Raw genomic sequence first — 18,460 nt, forward strand, 5'->3', positions numbered from 1 at the left:
CGCCGCCTTCCTTCCTGCAGGCTCCGCTTCCCCGCGGCGCGGCGGCGGCGAGCGCGCCGATTGGCGGCCCGGCCCAGCGCCCCGCCCCGCCCCGCGCCTCTCCGGCCGCTCCCCCCACCCCGCCCTGGCCGGGACCCGCCCCTCTCCGCGGGAGGCGCTCGGGGCCCGCGGCTGGGTGGCGGGCAGTTCCCGCCGGCTCTGCGCGCCCGCCTCGGGGCTCGCTCGGAGAGGACGCGGCGGCGGACGCGGCAGCCTTCAGCGTGCGCGCGCGGGCCGGGCGGACGGCGGGCCGAGCTGCGGGGCTGCGCGCGCCCCTGCTCCCGCCGTCGGCCCCGCAGCGGCCGGCCCGCGCCCTGCGGCGGCTCCCGCGTCCCGCGCTCCCCTTTGTCCGCGGGCCAGAGCCGCGGCGTCCGAGCGGAGGTCGGAGCTCGCAGCGGCGGCGGCTGAAGCGGCGGCTCCCTCGCGGCCGGCCGCCCGCGCGCCGCGGCGATGCCGGATCAGATCTCCGTGTCGGAATTCGTGGCCGAGACCCATGAGGACTACAAGGCGCCCACGGCCTCCAGCTTTACCACCCGAACGGCGCAGTGCCGGAACACGGTGGCGGCCATCGAGGAGGTGAGCAAGCGGTGGCGGCCTCGGCCGGGCGGCTCCGGCCGCAGGTACCGCAGCGCCGCGCCCCGGCCCCCGCCCCCGCCCCGCGGCTCGCGCCCCCCCAGTCCGCCGTCCCGCGTCCACATCCAGGGAAAAGTTTCTGGTCCCCCAGAGCCGGACGCGGCCGGACCAGCCCTGCCCGAAACAGAAGCCCTTTGTTCCCGTGGAGGTGGCTCGGAGGAGAGGCTGGATGGCCACCTTGGGCCTCTTGGGGAGCCCCCCCCGACCCGTCCTCATTTCCCTCTCGGGGTTCGGGGACCGCGTCCTTTTTCCCCCCAGCGCCGTCAACTTCGTCCGGGCCGAGAGCCCGGGTCGGCTGCGAGCAGGGAGTCCGGCCCCCGCCGGGGCCCTGGGTGGTGGTCCCCCGCGCGGACCTCACCAACTTGTTCCAGAAGTGGCCCGGCGGGGGCCGGCTTCTCTGCGGCGCCCCAACTCGGGCCTGTCCAGGGGATCAGGCTACTCAGGAAAAGGGGGTGTCCACTCCAGCCAGGAGGCCTGGCCGCTCCCACACTGTGCCGCAGAGGAGCGCGGACGCCGTGTGTTACTGAGCGGGAGCTTGGAGGTCCAGAGGCCTTTGGTGGCTGCTTCCCCGGTTACCTGTGTCGTACCTGCTGGAACCCTGATCGCCTCCCCTTTCCCTCATTATGGAAAAGGCCTAATTTTGGTAAAGTGCTTTCAAGGTGCAAAGTCATGGTGCCGAGCTGCCAGCCAGTGAGCTCTCCAGATCTCCGGGAGAGGGACCACTTAGGAGCAAAGCAGCTGGGGTTGGACATTGAAGCAGCCCTCAGTATGGCAAGGGGCTGTCTGAGAGTACAGGGGCCACTTGCCTGCCCGCTGTGGTTTGGGACACAGCCTACCTTCATCCTCATTTTCCCCACTTACCAAAAGGGGTTAGAAATGCATCATTTCAGCGTCAGAGGCATTGTGTGTGAAGTGCTAGCACTCGCTTGGCTCATAATGGGTGACTGGTGTACAACCACACGTGTGGTAGTAGTGAACAGATGATTACATTTCTTTTGGCCACGGCTTCTAGTTACAGTTTCAAAAAATCGGTATTGTAGATACTTTAGAAGAAAATGCCTGGGCTAAAGTGAATAGGAAGGATGTGTGTGTCACCAGACAGCTTTAAATTAAGCTGTGTCATAAATAAAATTCCCAGTAGTTGGAATAAAGCATCCGCTGTTAGCAATTGCTTTAAAAAAATCTAGAATGTTTTTCCTTAGTGGAAATTTTTTCTTTGTAGACATAAACAGTCAATACTATGCTAAATGAAAAATACCAGATTCAGCATTCTGAATGTTGGAAGTGTAGCTAGGACATCCTCCCTCCGTCATCTTCCCTCCCTGTTTTTGGCAGAAGAGTGCTGCATGTAAACTTTTTGTCCTGAGTTCACTGATCCCCAGATCTGATACCTTCAGATGAGGCCAGTGGGGTGGAGTATTTTCACCAGTGCCAGTTGAAGAGCAGTGCTTTCAGTGTTTTGAAAGTAAGCATTAGTAATGCTTATGGAAATGATTGCAATAAAAAGCTGAATATTCTTAAGGGAAAGGAGCTTTGTACATGGTGCCTTATCAAAACGCTTAATTATATTTAAAGTTCTGTTGCTTTTTCCCACTGTAGTTTGTCAGTTAAATATTGTTAACACTGGCAGATGTTGGGAAGCCAGAGAGAAAGGAGTTGCTATTAAAGTTGGCATACCCTCTCTCTGATTAATTTTAATTTACAGTGGATGACTCCAAAGCTGCTTTTGTATGCTGTGCAGCAGATTTACCCTGGAGCTCAGTTACTGAGCAGATTGAAGAGAGACTGGATTTGGTCATTTGGTTAAATTGCAAGCTTACTTCGTGTTGCCATTTAAGCAGAGAATGAATGGGTTCAAGTCTCAAAAATGGGAAATTTAAAATCATTGCAGGTTTATTTCACTTTAAGTAAATCCACTCTATATGCTGTGATGATAGTATGTGTGAACTTGGATTTATAACAAAATTTGAAAGATGTTTACTTTCTGAGTGGGATCAGCATGGATTGTTTTAAATAATGCTTTCCCCCACCTCAGAGTATTTAGTGTTCAGCTCCATTACAAAACTTTTCTTTGCGTACAGTGTAATTAACAAATGCCCACAATATTTTGGTTTTAGACAGACAATTACTTCCTACACTGAGATGAGACATGAGAGTGGGTGTTGCGACAAAGTTATGCACTTAACAGAAATAAAATAAGTTTAAAATTTACAAGCCCTTGGTTCTATGTGTAAATGAGTTATGGAATTAGTAAACTAATTTTAAACTGATTAACCTCTGTGAATGTATTAATCTTCAGTGGAAGCTCAGTCTGTCAACATTTTCCAACTGAAATGTGCTTTTTTTGATTTGCACACTTGTAGCTGCCCTACACTACACTATAAACCTCACATCTGTTGGCTCTAATCCTCATTCCTGATTTATAGATGAGGAAATTGAGGCTGGGAGGAGTAAAGTAATTTGCTCAAAGTTATATAGCTAAGGAGTGGAATTTGAACTCGGCTCCATGCTGTTTTCAGAAATTGCTGCTTCCTTTCACTTTTAATAATGCTGCATTCCCTAAATTACTCTTTTGCCAGATAGATCAACCTGGGTTCAAGTTCAGGCTCCACCACTTGCCCCTTGTGTGAACTTGGGTGAGAGACCCAGATTTTTCTTTTTCCTCAGATTTACAGTGTGGCTAACAATATCTGTTTCCGAGGATTGTGGTGAGATGCACAATATAGCACCTAACAGACAACTAGTTTATTAAATGCTGACTTCTTACCAGATTATATCAGAGTTAATACACAGACCCTGGAATGACACTGGCATTAACATAGGAGGAAGGGTAGGGGGATGGGTGAATGGTTGAAGGAATGTGTAAATGAAAAACTGCCATGTGTCTGCTGCTCCTGCATTCTTTTTAATCAGTTTGCTTCCTGGGTAGCAGGTGAGAGCATAGCTATGTTTTAAAATTTTCACTTGGTGATCACTTTCCTGGATGAAATTTTTTAAAAAATTATTTTGCACAATTTTAGCCAACTTCGCAGAGTATGGTGGTTCTGCAACTGGAGTCTGCCCTGTGCTTTTGGAAAAAAAAATGGAGAAAATAAGTAGGTGTGCATGAATCTGAAAGGAGAGCTTTTTATTTGTTTTGTTTTGTTCTGTTTCATTGTGTCTTAGCTTCTTTGAGCTTCTGGGCACTTCATGATATTCTCAAAATGGAAAAATTGTAGACGTATGGAATGTTCATCGTTGCAGTTAATGCTTTTCTTTATAGCACCATGCGTTTTGCTTTGCTTATTTGGCATTGATGTAGTTTTAAAAATAAATTTGATGTTGACTCCTAAGTATTAAAATTTAATCTACTTCCTTCCGGGGCCATAATTCTCTACTCTGTTGTCCTTGGTTACCTTGGCAATCTCATTGCTGTCCTACGCAGAGGGTTCTGACTGCAAGGGGAAAATGGGCCGCACAGATTCCCAGGGGCCCTACTGTCCATGGGGCCAGCCCTGCCAGGCAGTTACAGTGGGAACCAGGCCTGGTGCTTTTTAAACAACACTGTGATTCTGAGTCTTAGCCCTTTATGACTGGCTTGTGAAAAAGCTCCTCACATCCCAGGCTGACAGATTTTGTGTCTGTGGTCAAGAGGACACCACCTTCTTACCCAGGGAATTCATGTTGGAAGTGAGCCTTTATGGGTCCAACAGGGCCATCTTTTTATACTGTTTTGAAATCTGAATTTATGTATTTGGCACATTTTGAATCAGTTAAGGAGGGAACTACCTTCTTGTGTGATTTTTCTCCCCCTTGCTGAATTCAGTTTCTCTCTTATGATTAACAATAAAAATACTAACCCTACTCCTCCCTCATGGGTTCCTGCCGTTCATTCAGGATTTATGGAATCCTGCTGCGTGTTAGCTGAGGGGATTAGAATACCAAGAGGAATATGTTCTCTCTGTGAAAGAGCCAAGGTCTAGGTAAGAAACAGACTCCTTCCAGCAAATCAGTATACTGACATTGTTGTGAGATGTGTCTAAAAATAGCAAGGGTGTTACTGACGCACAGGACGCACAGGACTGGGAGCGGCTTGAGTACCTGGGGTTGTGGTTGGGGAGGAGCTTGTTTGGTGGTATGTGTCTGAGTCTTGAGACCAAGGTAGTCACCTTTTTTAGTCACCAGCATGATTCAATGTGGTCTCCTGTATCTGCCTCCCTGCCTTAGGAAAATATTTACCCACCCCTGAGCTGGTGACCAACAAGGCCTCTGTGGTGGGATTTTCACTTGAACCCAGTCTGCAGAGGGCTGCTCAGGCTAAGAATCTGTAGTGAACCTTGATCCTTACACACCACATTGCCTTTCATAGTGGAGCAGGTATATTCTAGACCTGCTGTCCCCGGCATGGTAGTCAGCTCCTTGGCCAAATAGCCTGTCTCAAATTCTCAGTAGCCATAGCCACATGTGGCTAGTGGTGACTGTTGAACAGAGCAGAGTTAGAACATTTTCATCACTGCGGAAAGTTCTGTTGGACGGTACAGCTTTGGACCTTTGCAACTCCAAAATGATTCACAGACCAGCAGTATTGGCTTTACCTGAGAGTTTGTCAGATATGCAGAACCTCAGATCCTACCTAGACCTGCCCAGTCTGACTGCATTTTAACAGGTGCATACTGTGCATAAGTGTTTGAGAAGCATTGCTCTAGACAGTGAGCCCTGGTTGCACAACAGAGTTGCCTGGAGGCGTTTGAGGACTAGAGGAGTCTGGCCCTACTCCTAAAATTCTGATCTGATTGCTTTGGGTGAGGCCTGGGGGGCCTCCACATTCTTTAAAGGCTCCTCCCAAAAGGGTCGATAGTCACTGACGTTATGCCAGATAGCGATAGGCTCTGTAAGGAAAAGTTATGTATGACCCTGGGATGGAAAGTGATTTTGGAGGTCAGGGAACAAATCAGGAAAGGCCTCTGCAGAGTTTGAGCAGTCTGGAATGCCAAGGAGGATGCCTGCCACTGTGGAAGATCTGCTTAGAGAAACCTGGGAAAAAGCCTAAGATGGGAGGGAGCAGGCTCGGAGCACATGAGGACAGAGAAAGGCCAGTGTTCTAGACAGGGGGCTGCAGAGCCCATCAGAAGGGTAGGTCGGAGGGAGGGGGTGGGGGGCAGGGGGGAGAAATGACCCAAACAATGCATGCACATACAAATAAATGAATAAAGAAAAAAATGTAAAAAAAAAAAAAAAAAGAACAGGTTAGACTAGCTCATATTGGGCCTTGTCTGCCTTGGGTAGGGAATTTGGTTTTGGCTGTGGTGTGATGGGAAGCTGTTGAAAGGTTTTAAGTAGGGAATAACATGGTCTGATTTATATTTTAATATCTTCACAATGGTGGTTCCAGGGAAAATAGACCAGCAGAACATGAAAGCAAAGAGGAGGACTAGAGGTTGCGCAGGCTACACTTGGGGGTTGGGAGGGCTCTTGCAGGCATCCAGGTGATATGGTGGCAGTGGTGAGGGTTCATTGAGATTCCTGGTGTGAGAAGAGTGGCAAGAGCCTGCTGGCACCTGTTACTGTGTGCTGTGGTGTGGGGCTGAACAGCAGAGTTCCTGCCTGAAAGTAGGCCATCTGAAGAATGGGCTTCCCCTTGGCCCTGTGGTAAAGCTGGCACTGTCTTGTGCTGCGTAGTGTCAGAGCTGAGGCCAGCTGTGTGCTGTGCAGCGTGGCTGGTTATATGTCTTATTGTAGACCCTGAGTAGGGAGGGACTGAAGCTTTGGTGAGTAGAGCAGAAGGTACCTCGCTGTGTATGGCGTTTCCAGCAGATAATGGCAGGTGTTGGGTCTTGAGTGCTGTGTGCCTGGCATGCTGTCCCTGTTTCAGCTCCCTGTGAACACTGGAGGTGATGTTCACCTACACATCATTCATGGTATGACCCTGTGCGTGTGCTTTCAGAGTGTGCTGGTCAGAGCCCTTCTGCGTGCGCCTCTCCCATTGCTTTATGTTGGTGCTGCTGTGGAGTAAGTGGGCCATCAGTAGGAACTGAGGTGCTCCAGCTGTGTTTTTATGATGATGGCCGTTTTTATAAGGGAATTCGGTTGAGTGTATTTTTCATAAATGTGTATTAGCCCCTTATATTGTTAATGCTGGCTGCCAGGACTGTAAAAGGGGACAGGACTAGCTTCTTCTGTATAAAGGATATAACCTCAGGTTTTATGAGCAATTTTATCTTTTTTTTGGTAACTGCGTCTCACTATGTAACCTACGCTGGCCTTGAGCTTGTGATCCTCCCATCAGACCTTGTGAGTGTTGGGATTATAGGAGTGTACCACTATGCCCTGTTCAGACAGATGTTTTAATGCACAGAATAAAATACTTAAGCTTTCAGGCTGGGTGGTGGCTCATACTTGTAATCCTAGCTACTCTCAAGACAGAGGTCAGGAGGATCATGGTTTTGAAGCCAGCCCTGGCAAATAGTTTGAGAGACCCCATCTTGAAAATGCCCAACACAAAACAGGGCTGATGGAATGGCTTAAGTGGTAGAGCTCCTGCCTAGCAAGCATGAGGTTCTGAGTTCAAGCCCAAGTACCACCAAAAAAAAAAAAATACTTAAGCTTTCAAACGAAACCAATTATATTAAAATGCAGTTTGCAAAATACTTTATAAATTTATGCCATACTAATTCATGATTTTTACTAATATGAAGATTTAGTAGTAGGTCTAATAAATACCTCAGTTGTGGAATACTATACTGTGAGACATTTCTGGTAACCACAATGTGGTATTACCATCTTTTATTGGAATCACAGGTATTGCTAACGCTGTGCTAGTGTGTTGGTTTCATTCATAATTGAAGAAAATGCTAAATTTCACTTAGACAATAACGAGGTACAAATGTACATCTTTTTTCCAATCCAAGTTTATGAACTCCTTGGATTCAAGACTTAAGAATTCCAGGCTGCATGGTAAGATCCCTTGAGTTAATTGTTTCTTCAAAGTGATTGATTCTTCAACAATGCTGTTAAGCTCTATCCTGTCATTGTGAATTGGAGTCCAGCTGGGAGGAGATGCACCTTGAGCCAGTGTTAGCATTACGGTAAAAATGTTTACAAGAGCTCTGGGGATGGGGAAAAAAGCCTTTTAGGTTTGATGTCAGTGGGGACCCTGTATTGCTTCAGGGTCATCCTTGGCAGTTTCTCCTGCCCTGGGGGCTAGTCCATCAACTTGTGGATGCTTAAGGGATTGGCAGACCTGCAGTCTCACCAGTCTTATAGTCAGGACCAGGGAGTTGGTGGCCTCTGTGGGCCATCTCTCCTATTTGCACCTTTCTTGTTTGTCTGGCATGTCATAGGCTGCCCTTGGTGTAGGACATAATCCAGTGTGAAACAGTGGCAGATTTCCAGGCACCTTCTGCTCAGGGTTTTGAGGGAGCCTTGTAGTCTGTGTTGTTTTTGGTGAGGTTATGTATAAGGTTATGGATTTGAAATACTGCTGCCGCTATGCGACTGTGTTTGGGAATGGGTGAGGTTGATGTTAGTCTTCTCCCCCTTGTCTTTTCTTTGTAATATTTATTGAACAATTACCGAGTGCCAAGCTTGCTTTAATACATTGATTATAACTTGTTTAGTTACCACTAAACCCTATGAGGTGCACAGAACTTGGGCTACTTTACTGCGTTCCCAGAGCTGGGATGTGATGGAGCCAGAGTTAATTTTGACACCAGAGTCTGCTCTTTTTTTTTTTTTTTTTTTTTTTAGCAGCCACCTGCTCTGTAGAGCCAGTGCCTGGGAAGGCCCTTGGTGCTGTTGCCACAGGGCTAGCACAGGTTCTTTCTTGCTGTTGGTTTTAGTGCATTTCTTGAGTGGGTGCTTCTGGTAAATCCCTGCTGCTTCTCTGCTTTCTCCCTCCCTCCTCCATCCTTGCTAGAGAAGTAGGTCCTCTTTTTCTCTCTGCTCTGCTGGTGTCCAGCCCTGCGAGTGTGAAAGTGGCCAGTATTGCTCACACCCTGGCGGGAGGCCTGCCCTGCAAACAGTGTTATAAATGATGTCACCTTTTCACTTGATGCTGGAGATGGCTTTGTCAGTAAAATCAGATGGGCAATGAAGACAGTGCCCTGAAATGATGGATTCCCTTGTCTTTTTGGATTTCAGCAACCACTCAGGATCTTAGGGGCTTCTTTTTCTACCTTCTAAGAAGAAATCACACAATTAGAGTTTTGTTAAAAAAACAAAATGACAATAGCAGACATTTATTTGGACTTTAATTCTATGTTAAGGAATGTGCTATGTTTAAGATTGATTATTTGATCCTCTTAATCCTACAAAATAGGTTCTATTTCTCTATTTCATAGTTAAGGAGACTGAGGCTCAGAGGAATTACATGACTCCAGGTTCCCTGTCCTATAACCAGCAATTGGCAGAGTGGGAATCCCAGCCATGTGGAGCTTAATTAGCTCGAGTGTCCTTCAGGTCCCCTCCTGTTGGTCCTTCAATGCCCTTGGCAGTCTTCTACCAGGATCTCTGTTGCCTGTGGAGGAAGGTTCCTTGGAAGGTGTCTGTGGGTTTCCTTAGTGCAGGCTGGTGACTGTTGACCCTCTTAGGCCAGGCTCCATTGTTGCTGACTTAGAGGAGGTATGATTGCGTACCCCTAGGGTCATCAAACATGAAGGGGGGAGGGGGGGTTTAAAGGGGTGGGGGTGGGGAGGCACCCCCCCCACTTAGCATCAGAGGTGTTTATTAAGAGATTTTCACTGCCAGGAAGTGAGTTGAAGTAACAGATCTGCCTCCCTTAGGGCTGAGGGTTCCCAAATACTGTCAGGACTATGTGTAAAGGCATTCATACACAGAGTGTTTCCTCAGTGTCAGCAAATCTGTGTTTGTTGAGATGACCGTGAAGGCTGACTCATGGATGTGTGCATGTCTGGGCAGACTCAGGTGGAGGAGTCAGCACCCTGCTGCCAGTTAGGGGACTTTGCAGAGATTTGGAAGGAAGGGAGAATGTTAAGTCCTTATGCTAGGCTCCCCTGGAACCTCTCATCTGTTAGCTCCTGGGCCTGAGCGGGTGGCCACTGGCCAGCCTCAATTACACTGGAGAGAGAGATGAGAACAGTAGCCCTTCTGGCTCTACAACCAGTCACCTGTCTCTTGCTTAACTTTTTCTGACCTTCTCTATGTTTCTCTTTGTCTTGGCTGTTTATATTCATACTTGTCAAGAAGTTAGAGATCAAAGTGGACTTTACCACTTTTCCTTTTAGAGATTCTCTCCCCATAACTATGCCTGGAATCATGATGGTAGTTGGACTTGGAGCAGGAGTTCCCTAGGTGCATTGCTGGTTTCACTTTGGGACAAATGGGGCTGTGCCTATTGTTTGTAGTGTTTTTTTGCAGTCCTTGCCACATGTCTTGGTCTCTTGATCCATCTTGTACAGTGCTTCTCTGTTGAAATTCAGGCTGTGTTAGTGATCCCAAGGTGTTATGGTCATTGATGTGAACTGCTGAATATGACATGAACACTGACTTTCTTCTATCAAGGTTCTAACAGCTTTTCTTTAGATTGAGGAGCAATGTTCTCATCATTGGAAGGTGTGTGCTCTCCTAGAAGCAGTGATTCTTACTTTTGCTCTTTGGTGTTGGTTATGTTGTGTGGTAGAGTGGAAGGAACACCAGCTAGGGAGGTAAGGGATCTTGGTTCCAGTTCTGAGTGGAACTTACTTTACCGTGTGACCTTGAGCCAGTCACTGGATGTCTATTCGCTAAAGTGAGGGGTTTGGATTAGATGACCTCTGACCATGGTCTTAGCCTGAAAACCCATAGTTATTGGTACCACACATATTGGATTTGAAATGGCTGTGATATACATGGTAGGAATAAATACCAGTAAGAAATGGTGAATTTGTAGTCCTGAAAAAGGCAGCATAGGTCCTAAGTTGTATCTTCAAGTTGAATTATTTATATTTTTTAAAAAAGTGTTTCTCTGGCTTCTTGATGTACTTTTTAGTTGTTGCTGTTTTAAAAATATATAGTCTTCATATCACTATACTTATTCTTTTAAAATACCCAACTCGGTGATTTTTGGTATATTATAGTTGTATAGCCACTACCACTATTCCAGAATATTTTCCTCACAAATAAGAAGCTCTATACACTTAATCACTCACTCCCCATTCCCCTTTCTTCCATCCTTGAAAACCACTAACCTGCTGTCCCTCTGAATTTGCCTATTGTGGACATTTCATGTGTGGAATCATGTAACACATGGCCATCTGTATCTGACTTTTACATAGTTTGATGTTTTCAAGGCTCATTCAAGTTGTAGCATGAATCTATACTTCGTTTCCTTTTTTTGTTTTTATGGCAGAATCTGTTTTATTATATGGTTTCACATTTTGTTTGTCTATTCATCAGTTGATGGATATTTGGGTTATTTTTGCTTTTGAGCTGTTGTGAATAATGCTTTGAATATTTTTGTGCAAGTCTTTGGGTAGATTTGTATTTTACTTGTCTTGGGTGTATACTAGTAGTAGAATTAATTGCTTAGTCCTATTGTAACTTGATGTTTAACTTTTTGAGGAGCAACAAACTTTTCAAAAATGGCTGTGTTGCTTTACATTCTGAGTGTCAACGTGTAAGTGTTCCAGTTTCTCCACATCCTTGTCAACACCAGTGATTGTCTGTTTTTGATTATGTCCGTGCCAGTGAGAGTGAAGTATGTTTGATTTTCATTTCCCTGATGGATGTAGAGTGAATGTGCCTGTGGCTATTCGTGTATCTTCTTTGGAGGAATACCTATTCAAATCTTTTGTCCATTTTTATATTAGGTTGTCTTTTTATTGTTGAGTTGCAAGCGTATTTCATACATTCTGGACAGTGCACCCTAATAACTTATATAATATGCAACTATCATTTATATAATATGTAAATACCTGTTTTGAAGATTGTCTTTTCATTCACTTGATGGTGCTGTTTGAAACACAAATGTTTTAGTTTTGATTAAGTCTAGAACAGCTACTTATCCTTTGGTTGCTTGTGTCTTTGGTGTCATAAGTATTGTTTAATACAAGATCGTAAAGATCTGCACCTGTATTTTCTTCTGTTTTGTAGTTTTAGATCTTCCATTTAGGTGTTTGATCTATTTTGAGTCAGTCTTCATATGAGGAGTTAGGTAGGTATCCAACTTCAGTCTTTTGCATGTAGATATTCAGTTGTCCTAGCACCATTTGTTGAAAAGACTGTTCTTTTCCACCTGAATTCTCTTGGTGTTCTTTTTGAAAATCAGTTATTGTTGATACATGGACTCTTAGTTCAGTTCCATTGATCTTTATGTCTGTCTTGTGATAGTGCCACCCAGTCTCCATTTCTGTCAGTTGAGGGTAAGTTTTGGAATCAGAAGTGTGAGTCTTCCAACTCTTCTTCTTTTCCAAGGTTGTTTTGGCCATTCTGGGTCCCTTGCGTGTCCATAGGAATTTTAGGATCAACTTCAGTATCTGCAAACAAGTCAGCTAGAATTTTTGTGGGTGTGGTGTGGAATCTGTAGATCAATGTGTGGAATATAGACATCTTAATAAACCATTTTAACATCTAATGTATGAGCTTGTGATTTTTCCCATTTATTTTAGTCTTTAATTTCTTTCAGCAATGTTTTAGGGAGAATAATGAAGGGGATGAACCAATTCAGGGTATAATACATGTATATATGAAAATGTCACAATGAAAACTCCTGTGTAACTTTCACAAACTAACAAAATGTTCTTTTTTAGTAAATGGAGGACAGGAAGGTAAAACAGATTCTGTCTAGGGGTGAGTACCAGTGGGAAGGGAGGAAGGTGAATATGGTGGAAGTATTTTGTATTCATGTATAAAAACAGAACAGTGAAACCCATTAAAATTATTCTCAGAAGGGGGGAGGAGAGGATAAAAGAGAAATACAGGACAACTAAGATATATTGTAAGCACTTATGTAGTTGTTACACTGTACCCCTTGCACAACTGTAACATGCTAATAAAAAGTAAATAAAAACAGTTTATTTACTTTTATGTGTGTATGTTCTTAGGATTTTCTGTAACAAGACAGTATGTGCAGATAGAGATAGCTTTATTCCTTAACACGCTGGCTGCCTTTTCTTTTCTTGCCCAACTGCTGGATTAGTTTTTAAGTGATCTTTAACTGCCTAATAATTTGCATGGAATAGTAGTTTAGTAATTTTATTGCATGACCAACTTTGGTATTCAAACAACTGTTTTTATGTATAGATGAATTTCCTTGTGTTTAATTTGACTTATTTTATTCCTTCTCATATGGGCTCTCTGTCTGCTGAGAAAACGGGAAGATATGCCTGCTTGGTCCTTGGTTGCAAAGGAAGTTAGTGGAGATGTCTTTGCGTTGGTGCCTGGGCTCCAGATACTGTCTCATTTGGCTGTGGTGTTTGGGAGTCTCGAGGGAGGTTTAAGGCTTAGCAGGAGCCAGGCCTCACTACCTGTGGTTTGCCCAGCTGTGTTTGGTGGCCTCCTCCTGTAAGCATCACCTTGATTTGTTCCCCATGGACAGCAGCTCCTGTTGACAACAGGTAGTTGTTGAGATTCCTCTTTTTCTTCTTTCCTGTGAGTTCTCTTTTGCTTTTCTTTTTTGGGAGGGAGTGAGGCTGTTCACCACTGCGGCATTTGGGCTGTAAGCACCTGAAACTTTTGTTTGCTTCATCACAGCTTGCCTTGCCAGGTTGTAAGTTTTCAATCTGGAGAGGTTCTGCTGGATTAGTGCCACAGGGGAGAGGGAGCCCTCACCGAAAACTCTGGAAGGCAGGATAGCTCTCTACCTTTTTCATCCTCCTCATCTTCTGTTCTTCACATTCCTGGTTCTGCCTTTCCCTCGGGAATGCTTATGCTGCAGTCTAAGCAGTGTCCAGAGCCCAGATTTCCCATCCTCTCTCCACCTTTTTTTCCCTCTGCATTTTCCATTGACCCTCACTTCCTTGGTGTGTTTCTAGACCCTCTGGGCCTATGTTTTCTCTTTAAAAGAAGCTGTTTTCCAGAGGGGGCTTGGGAGTGGAGCTGCAGTTTGGAATTGCAGGCACAGACCTTCTCTTTTCCCTAGGTTACACTTAGAAGCTGCTGCTTTGCCATGACTTTGAGCATAGGCCTAATTACCTACCACTCTGCCGGCTCTCAGTTTTCTAGGACCAGGATTATTGTTCTTTCTTTTCAAATGATTTATTTTCTTCTGTAGCCATGTTGGAAGGAGCTTAATTTTCAGAGTACACAGCTTTCATTTTTTATGGCCAGAGCAAAGGAAAAGAGGTTTGATTGATCTCAGGACAAAATGGCTTTAGTTGTCACTGATAGGAAATCTCTTGAGGACCCCTGTTTATTTGCTCTTTTAATTTATGAATCTCCTTGGATCCTTCATGGGTATGTACACTAAACCAGTGATGCCTGATGTGTCACACCCAGAGCTTTATTTCTGCCTACATATATCATGAACCACCATACTAAGTATCTAGGTGACACTCTCCTAAATTTTAGATTGAATTAGGGAGTAGCAGTGTCAGCACAAGAGTGTTTCAGAAATTTGTTACTGCTTTTCCAAAGGAAAATGTGCTGTTAGCGGAAATAAGCTGTCAGCCATAGAACAGGTTTGCATGAGAGCTTGGGAGTAAATCAAAAAAGACCTTTGGTGCAAGAGGAAGTAGCTACGGTGAAGCCCATTTTGTTTCTCTGAAGGTCAGTAGCATGTCATACTTGGTCTCCCAGAAATGACCACACAGTGGGTTCAGAGCTGCAGAGGTCCAGTGCTCTTATAGGTGAGGTCAGTTAGACCCCCTCCAAAGGGTGGGACCACCTCCTACTTCAGGAGTCCCAGAGGGTCTTACTAAGCCACAGCAGGAATCTCCTAGAAATAGCAGTAGAGTCCTCTGCTTTGTTGGGCTGGGAAGCATGTAATCCACTAAGGAACACTTCCGTGAAGAGATTTTTGAATTTTGCTGTTTAATTTTGCTAAGCTTAGTTCACTGAGAAAATTAATTTATGTGCAGTACCTCCTTCCTATCCTGTTGACTGAAAGGAGGCTTTTAGTATGTCTTTGAGGATGACATTTGTTCATGGCAGAATAACATAGACGTGTTTCTGCGACATGTAGCCTCATGTAAGGACAAGTCTTGGGCTGCGGGTGTCTGCCTTGAGTATGAGAAGAGAGAGAATAAGCCCGTGAATGACTGTCCCAACGTGCAGTTTCCTGGTTGACCTCACAGTTCTCTGGCGTTTCAAATCCAAAGTACCCCTCTTGCAGTCATAGCTTTCATGAGGGGTCCTCATGCCTAGCACTGAGTTTACATAAGGTGAGGACTGAGAATTATGCAGCCCACTGTGGTGGTTCTTAGAAAATATTTGTTGAATGTCTTAAATCCAGACAGCGCTGGACTGTATGGAAATAAATTCGTTTTGATTGGCAAAATCAAGGCTGTCATGTGATCTTTTAAAACCATTGAAGAAACAGGAAAAAAAATTAAGAATTATTGAAGTCTCTGCTCTGTAGCGTATCCTAGTTAATATCTAATTTCTTCATTGAAAAATATATTGATCTTGCTGGGCACCAGTGACTCGTGCCTGTAATCCTGGCTACTCCGAAGGCAGAAATAAGGAGGATTGAGATTCAAAGTCAGCTGGGGCAAACAGTTCACAAGACCTATCTCAAAAAATCCTAACACAAAATAGGGCTGGTGGAGTGGTTCATGTAGTAGAGCGCCTGCCTAGCAAGCGTGAGGTCTTGAGTTCAAACCCCAGTGTTGCCAGTATATAGATAGTTATCTTTTCTTCTATAAACCTTCTCTAACATCACCCATCCATCAGAACCACTTTCTTCTCTGAATTCTTGGTTACTCTTTAACTTTACATGGCCTTTTTATCCATCTACCCATCTATCCACCTGTCCATCTGTGTGTCCATCTTGAAGTCAGACCTGAAATGTCTGTGTTCTGAAGCCTAAATTGCTACAGAGCCTGGTTTCATCCACACAGCTCCAGATGCCTCTTTTGTGCTGGGGTGTGGTTCTGGCTTCTCTTGTCTGTAGCATGGAATGTCTGCGGAGGGTTAGCTTGAGTTGAGGTGTGTGAGTTGGAGAATGCAAGTTGGGTTTGGGGCACTTAAGACTTGTTCCTCTTCAGTCAGGGCAGAGACCAGCAAACTAGAACTTAGGGCCTGTTTTTGTGTGCAAAAAAGTGTAAGCTAAAAATGGTGTTCACAATTTTTAAGGGTTGTGGGACAAAACCAAAACAAATCCAAAGAATTAGCAACAATGTGTATATGTTGCCCACAAAGTCTAACATATTTACCACCTGACCCTTTATGGGAAAAAATTTGTCCTACTCCTGAGTTAGAATGTTGGGTTCAAGTAGATAGAGAGCCTGTTCCAACCCAGAACAGAATTTTTGCGTTCTACAGAACCTTAAGTTCATTTAAGGTCATAGACCACTTATCTAGTGGTCTGTGTGACACACAGACATCTGCTTGCTGTAGTGACCAGGCACTTGCTATCTATGGAAATAACCTTTTCTATCCTTAGAAGTTTATATTAAATGAGAGTGTTTTTGCCTTTACCTCTTTGGTCCTGATTTTACCTCTTGAGGTCATCAGAAAGTCTAGGTGATAAGTGGGTCAGTGCTGAATTATGGGAGACTGAGCTTGTCCTTTGGGAATTGATTCAGGAGGCTGTAGGGAAATGTCAGAGGCCTTTGAGTAGAAGAGTAGCCTGAGTGGAGTAGGCTTGAGGAAGACAGGTCCGGCCTGGGGGTGGAGATGGAGAGGAGGAGCAAGCATCAAAGGGGAGAAAAGCCAGAGGCAGAAAGACCAGTAGGAGACATTGGCCGCTGCCAGGCAGGTGGTGATGGGGGCCTGAATTAATGCTTTGGGAATTCAGAGGAAGGAATATGTGGCCAGGGTAGTTAATGGTGACTACTCTCTTGTCAGACCTGTCGTCCAGCTTGTGGCCATGTCCTGGGGTTGGTGGGCTTTGGTTGGTTTGTTCAAGCTTTCATTCCTTCCTTCATTACAGCTCTGTATAGGCCTTGGATGATTAGAGCCCCTTCTTCAAAGAACTCCTGAGCTGGAGGGAAGGAGGAACAGTGGTCTGTCAGGGAGAGGATGAAGCACACTTCAGGAATAAGCATCTTGAAGGCAGGACTTGTTTTGTGTGTGCCCATATGTCCTCAAATGTACCTCTCTCATCCCAGTGCATGTAAGAGGGGTTAGAAGGTTTAGCATTTGGTCTTGGGCATCTGGCTATATATGTAGAGTATAATTTGTATACTAAAAGTAAACATTATAATAAAAATGTTAAAATATAATCTTGCCTCTATTTGAAAATAAGAACTTACCATTGGAAAAATAAAGGATGAACCATTCATTCATTAAATACCTGCTTATTTATGTAAAGTCTCTTACATGACTATGTACACTGCAGGAGTAGGGCTCTTCCCTCAGACTGTGTAGGACGCAGCAGAGGCTACCTGCCCCTTCTCTCCAGGTTTTCTTCTTCAGATACCACTTGCCTGTTTTTGATCTGCAGCTGTTCAGCAGTGACTTCAGAGGCTCCTTCCAGCTTGGGAATATGTACTTTGGAAAGTCCAGCCTGCAGCCTGGCATTACAGTAAAGGGGGAGTCAGCCAGGCTGGATGCTGGCGCCTGCCTGAAGCCCCTCCCAGACTGCTACACAGGGACCATCCTCTCTCATAAAACCTGTCCCTAGGGCCCTGTGTGAGTGGAAGCCGTGATGGAACAGGTCACAGGGAGCCTGGGAAAGCAACCTGCTGCCTACCCACTGAAATGCCAGTAGTCCATATGGTTGGCTCTGACCTGGCCTGACATCACCAGTGTGCGCTCTTCCAGTTCCCACAGGGCCAAGTAGTGCCTAGAGGTTGAAGAGAGACTTCCAGGCATCTTGGGAAGGAGCCAGCCCCACCTCCTGCATGTTGGGGCATCAGTGTGCCCCTTACAGGTGTGCCTGGGGGAGCTGGAACAGAGCAATGGTTAGCTGAGCTGAGGAGTTACCCAGCCAGCAGGTGAGGGGAGCAGCTGTTTGGACCACCCCTCCAGTGAACAGGAATCCTCTCCTTTGCCTCTCAGCATTCCCAGCCCTGCTGTGCCTGAGAGGTTTTTACGGCTCACCACCAGCCTCCATATTGCCATGTCCTGCATGGCCTCTGCTATACCCATCAGCCCGTGTGACCTGCAGCATCCCACACGTGAGTGTTGCCGGCTCTTCCTGGAAGTCGTTCAGTGGTGAACCCCCTACAGAACAGCAATGTACTGTTCACACAGGGGCCTTGCTTCCTGTCTTTGTGTTCATATTTCCTGAACCCAGCTGCAAATTCCTGAGAGCAGGAACTCATTCTTCTTTTCTTTTTTTAATAAGCTTCTTATTTTTTCTTATACATCTCTTTTCAGAGCACTATTTGGGTAAAACAGGCCTCGTGTACATTTTACAGCCAAGAAAAGCCTCCAGGGCTTAGTGCTTCATGAAAGTAATAGAGCAGTCAGTGGTGGCCCTGAGACTTGAACCAGGATCTGAAAGCTCTTGCCTAGTGAATGGTCTTTCTGTTTTCTCAGGACCAGCTGAGTATTTGGGAGGCGCTCAGGAACCATTTTATAGAGTTTTTTTAAAAAGGTGTGGGCACGGTGTTACTGAGTGTGTGTGTCTGGATTCTCTGTGCTTACAAATTTCTTGGTCTAGTCTCTTATTTGAAAAGGGATTTCATATTTTTTTGTGTGTCTTGTTTGTTTTGTGTTACTGTCTTTGGAAATGACTGGAAAGAAGACATAATGGAGAAATATTTCA

General features: G+C 45.3%; 1 protein-coding gene across 6 annotated transcripts in view; it reads left to right on the top strand.

Annotated features, from left to right (window-relative positions):
- Window positions 1-404: 404 nt before the first annotated feature.
- Window positions 405-18,460, top strand: part of Asap2 (ArfGAP with SH3 domain, ankyrin repeat and PH domain 2) — a 154,277-nt gene continuing 136,221 nt past the window's right edge. For 3 of the 6 annotated variants that reach the window (XM_020178735.2, XM_074049132.1, XM_020178736.2), the window contains exon 1: window positions 423-615. In XM_020178735.2, coding sequence (XP_020034324.2) covers window positions 490-615 — 126 coding nt within the window. In that variant the 5' untranslated portion in view covers window positions 423-489. Of the gene's footprint in view, window positions 616-18,460 lie in introns of all 6 variants that reach the window. The other 3 variants (XR_012439591.1, XR_012439592.1, XM_074049135.1) reach the window with 2 other exon arrangements.

Source organism: Castor canadensis, chromosome 12 (assembly GCF_047511655.1).
Source record: "Castor canadensis chromosome 12, mCasCan1.hap1v2, whole genome shotgun sequence".
Lineage (NCBI taxonomy): Eukaryota > Metazoa > Chordata > Mammalia > Rodentia > Castoridae > Castor > Castor canadensis.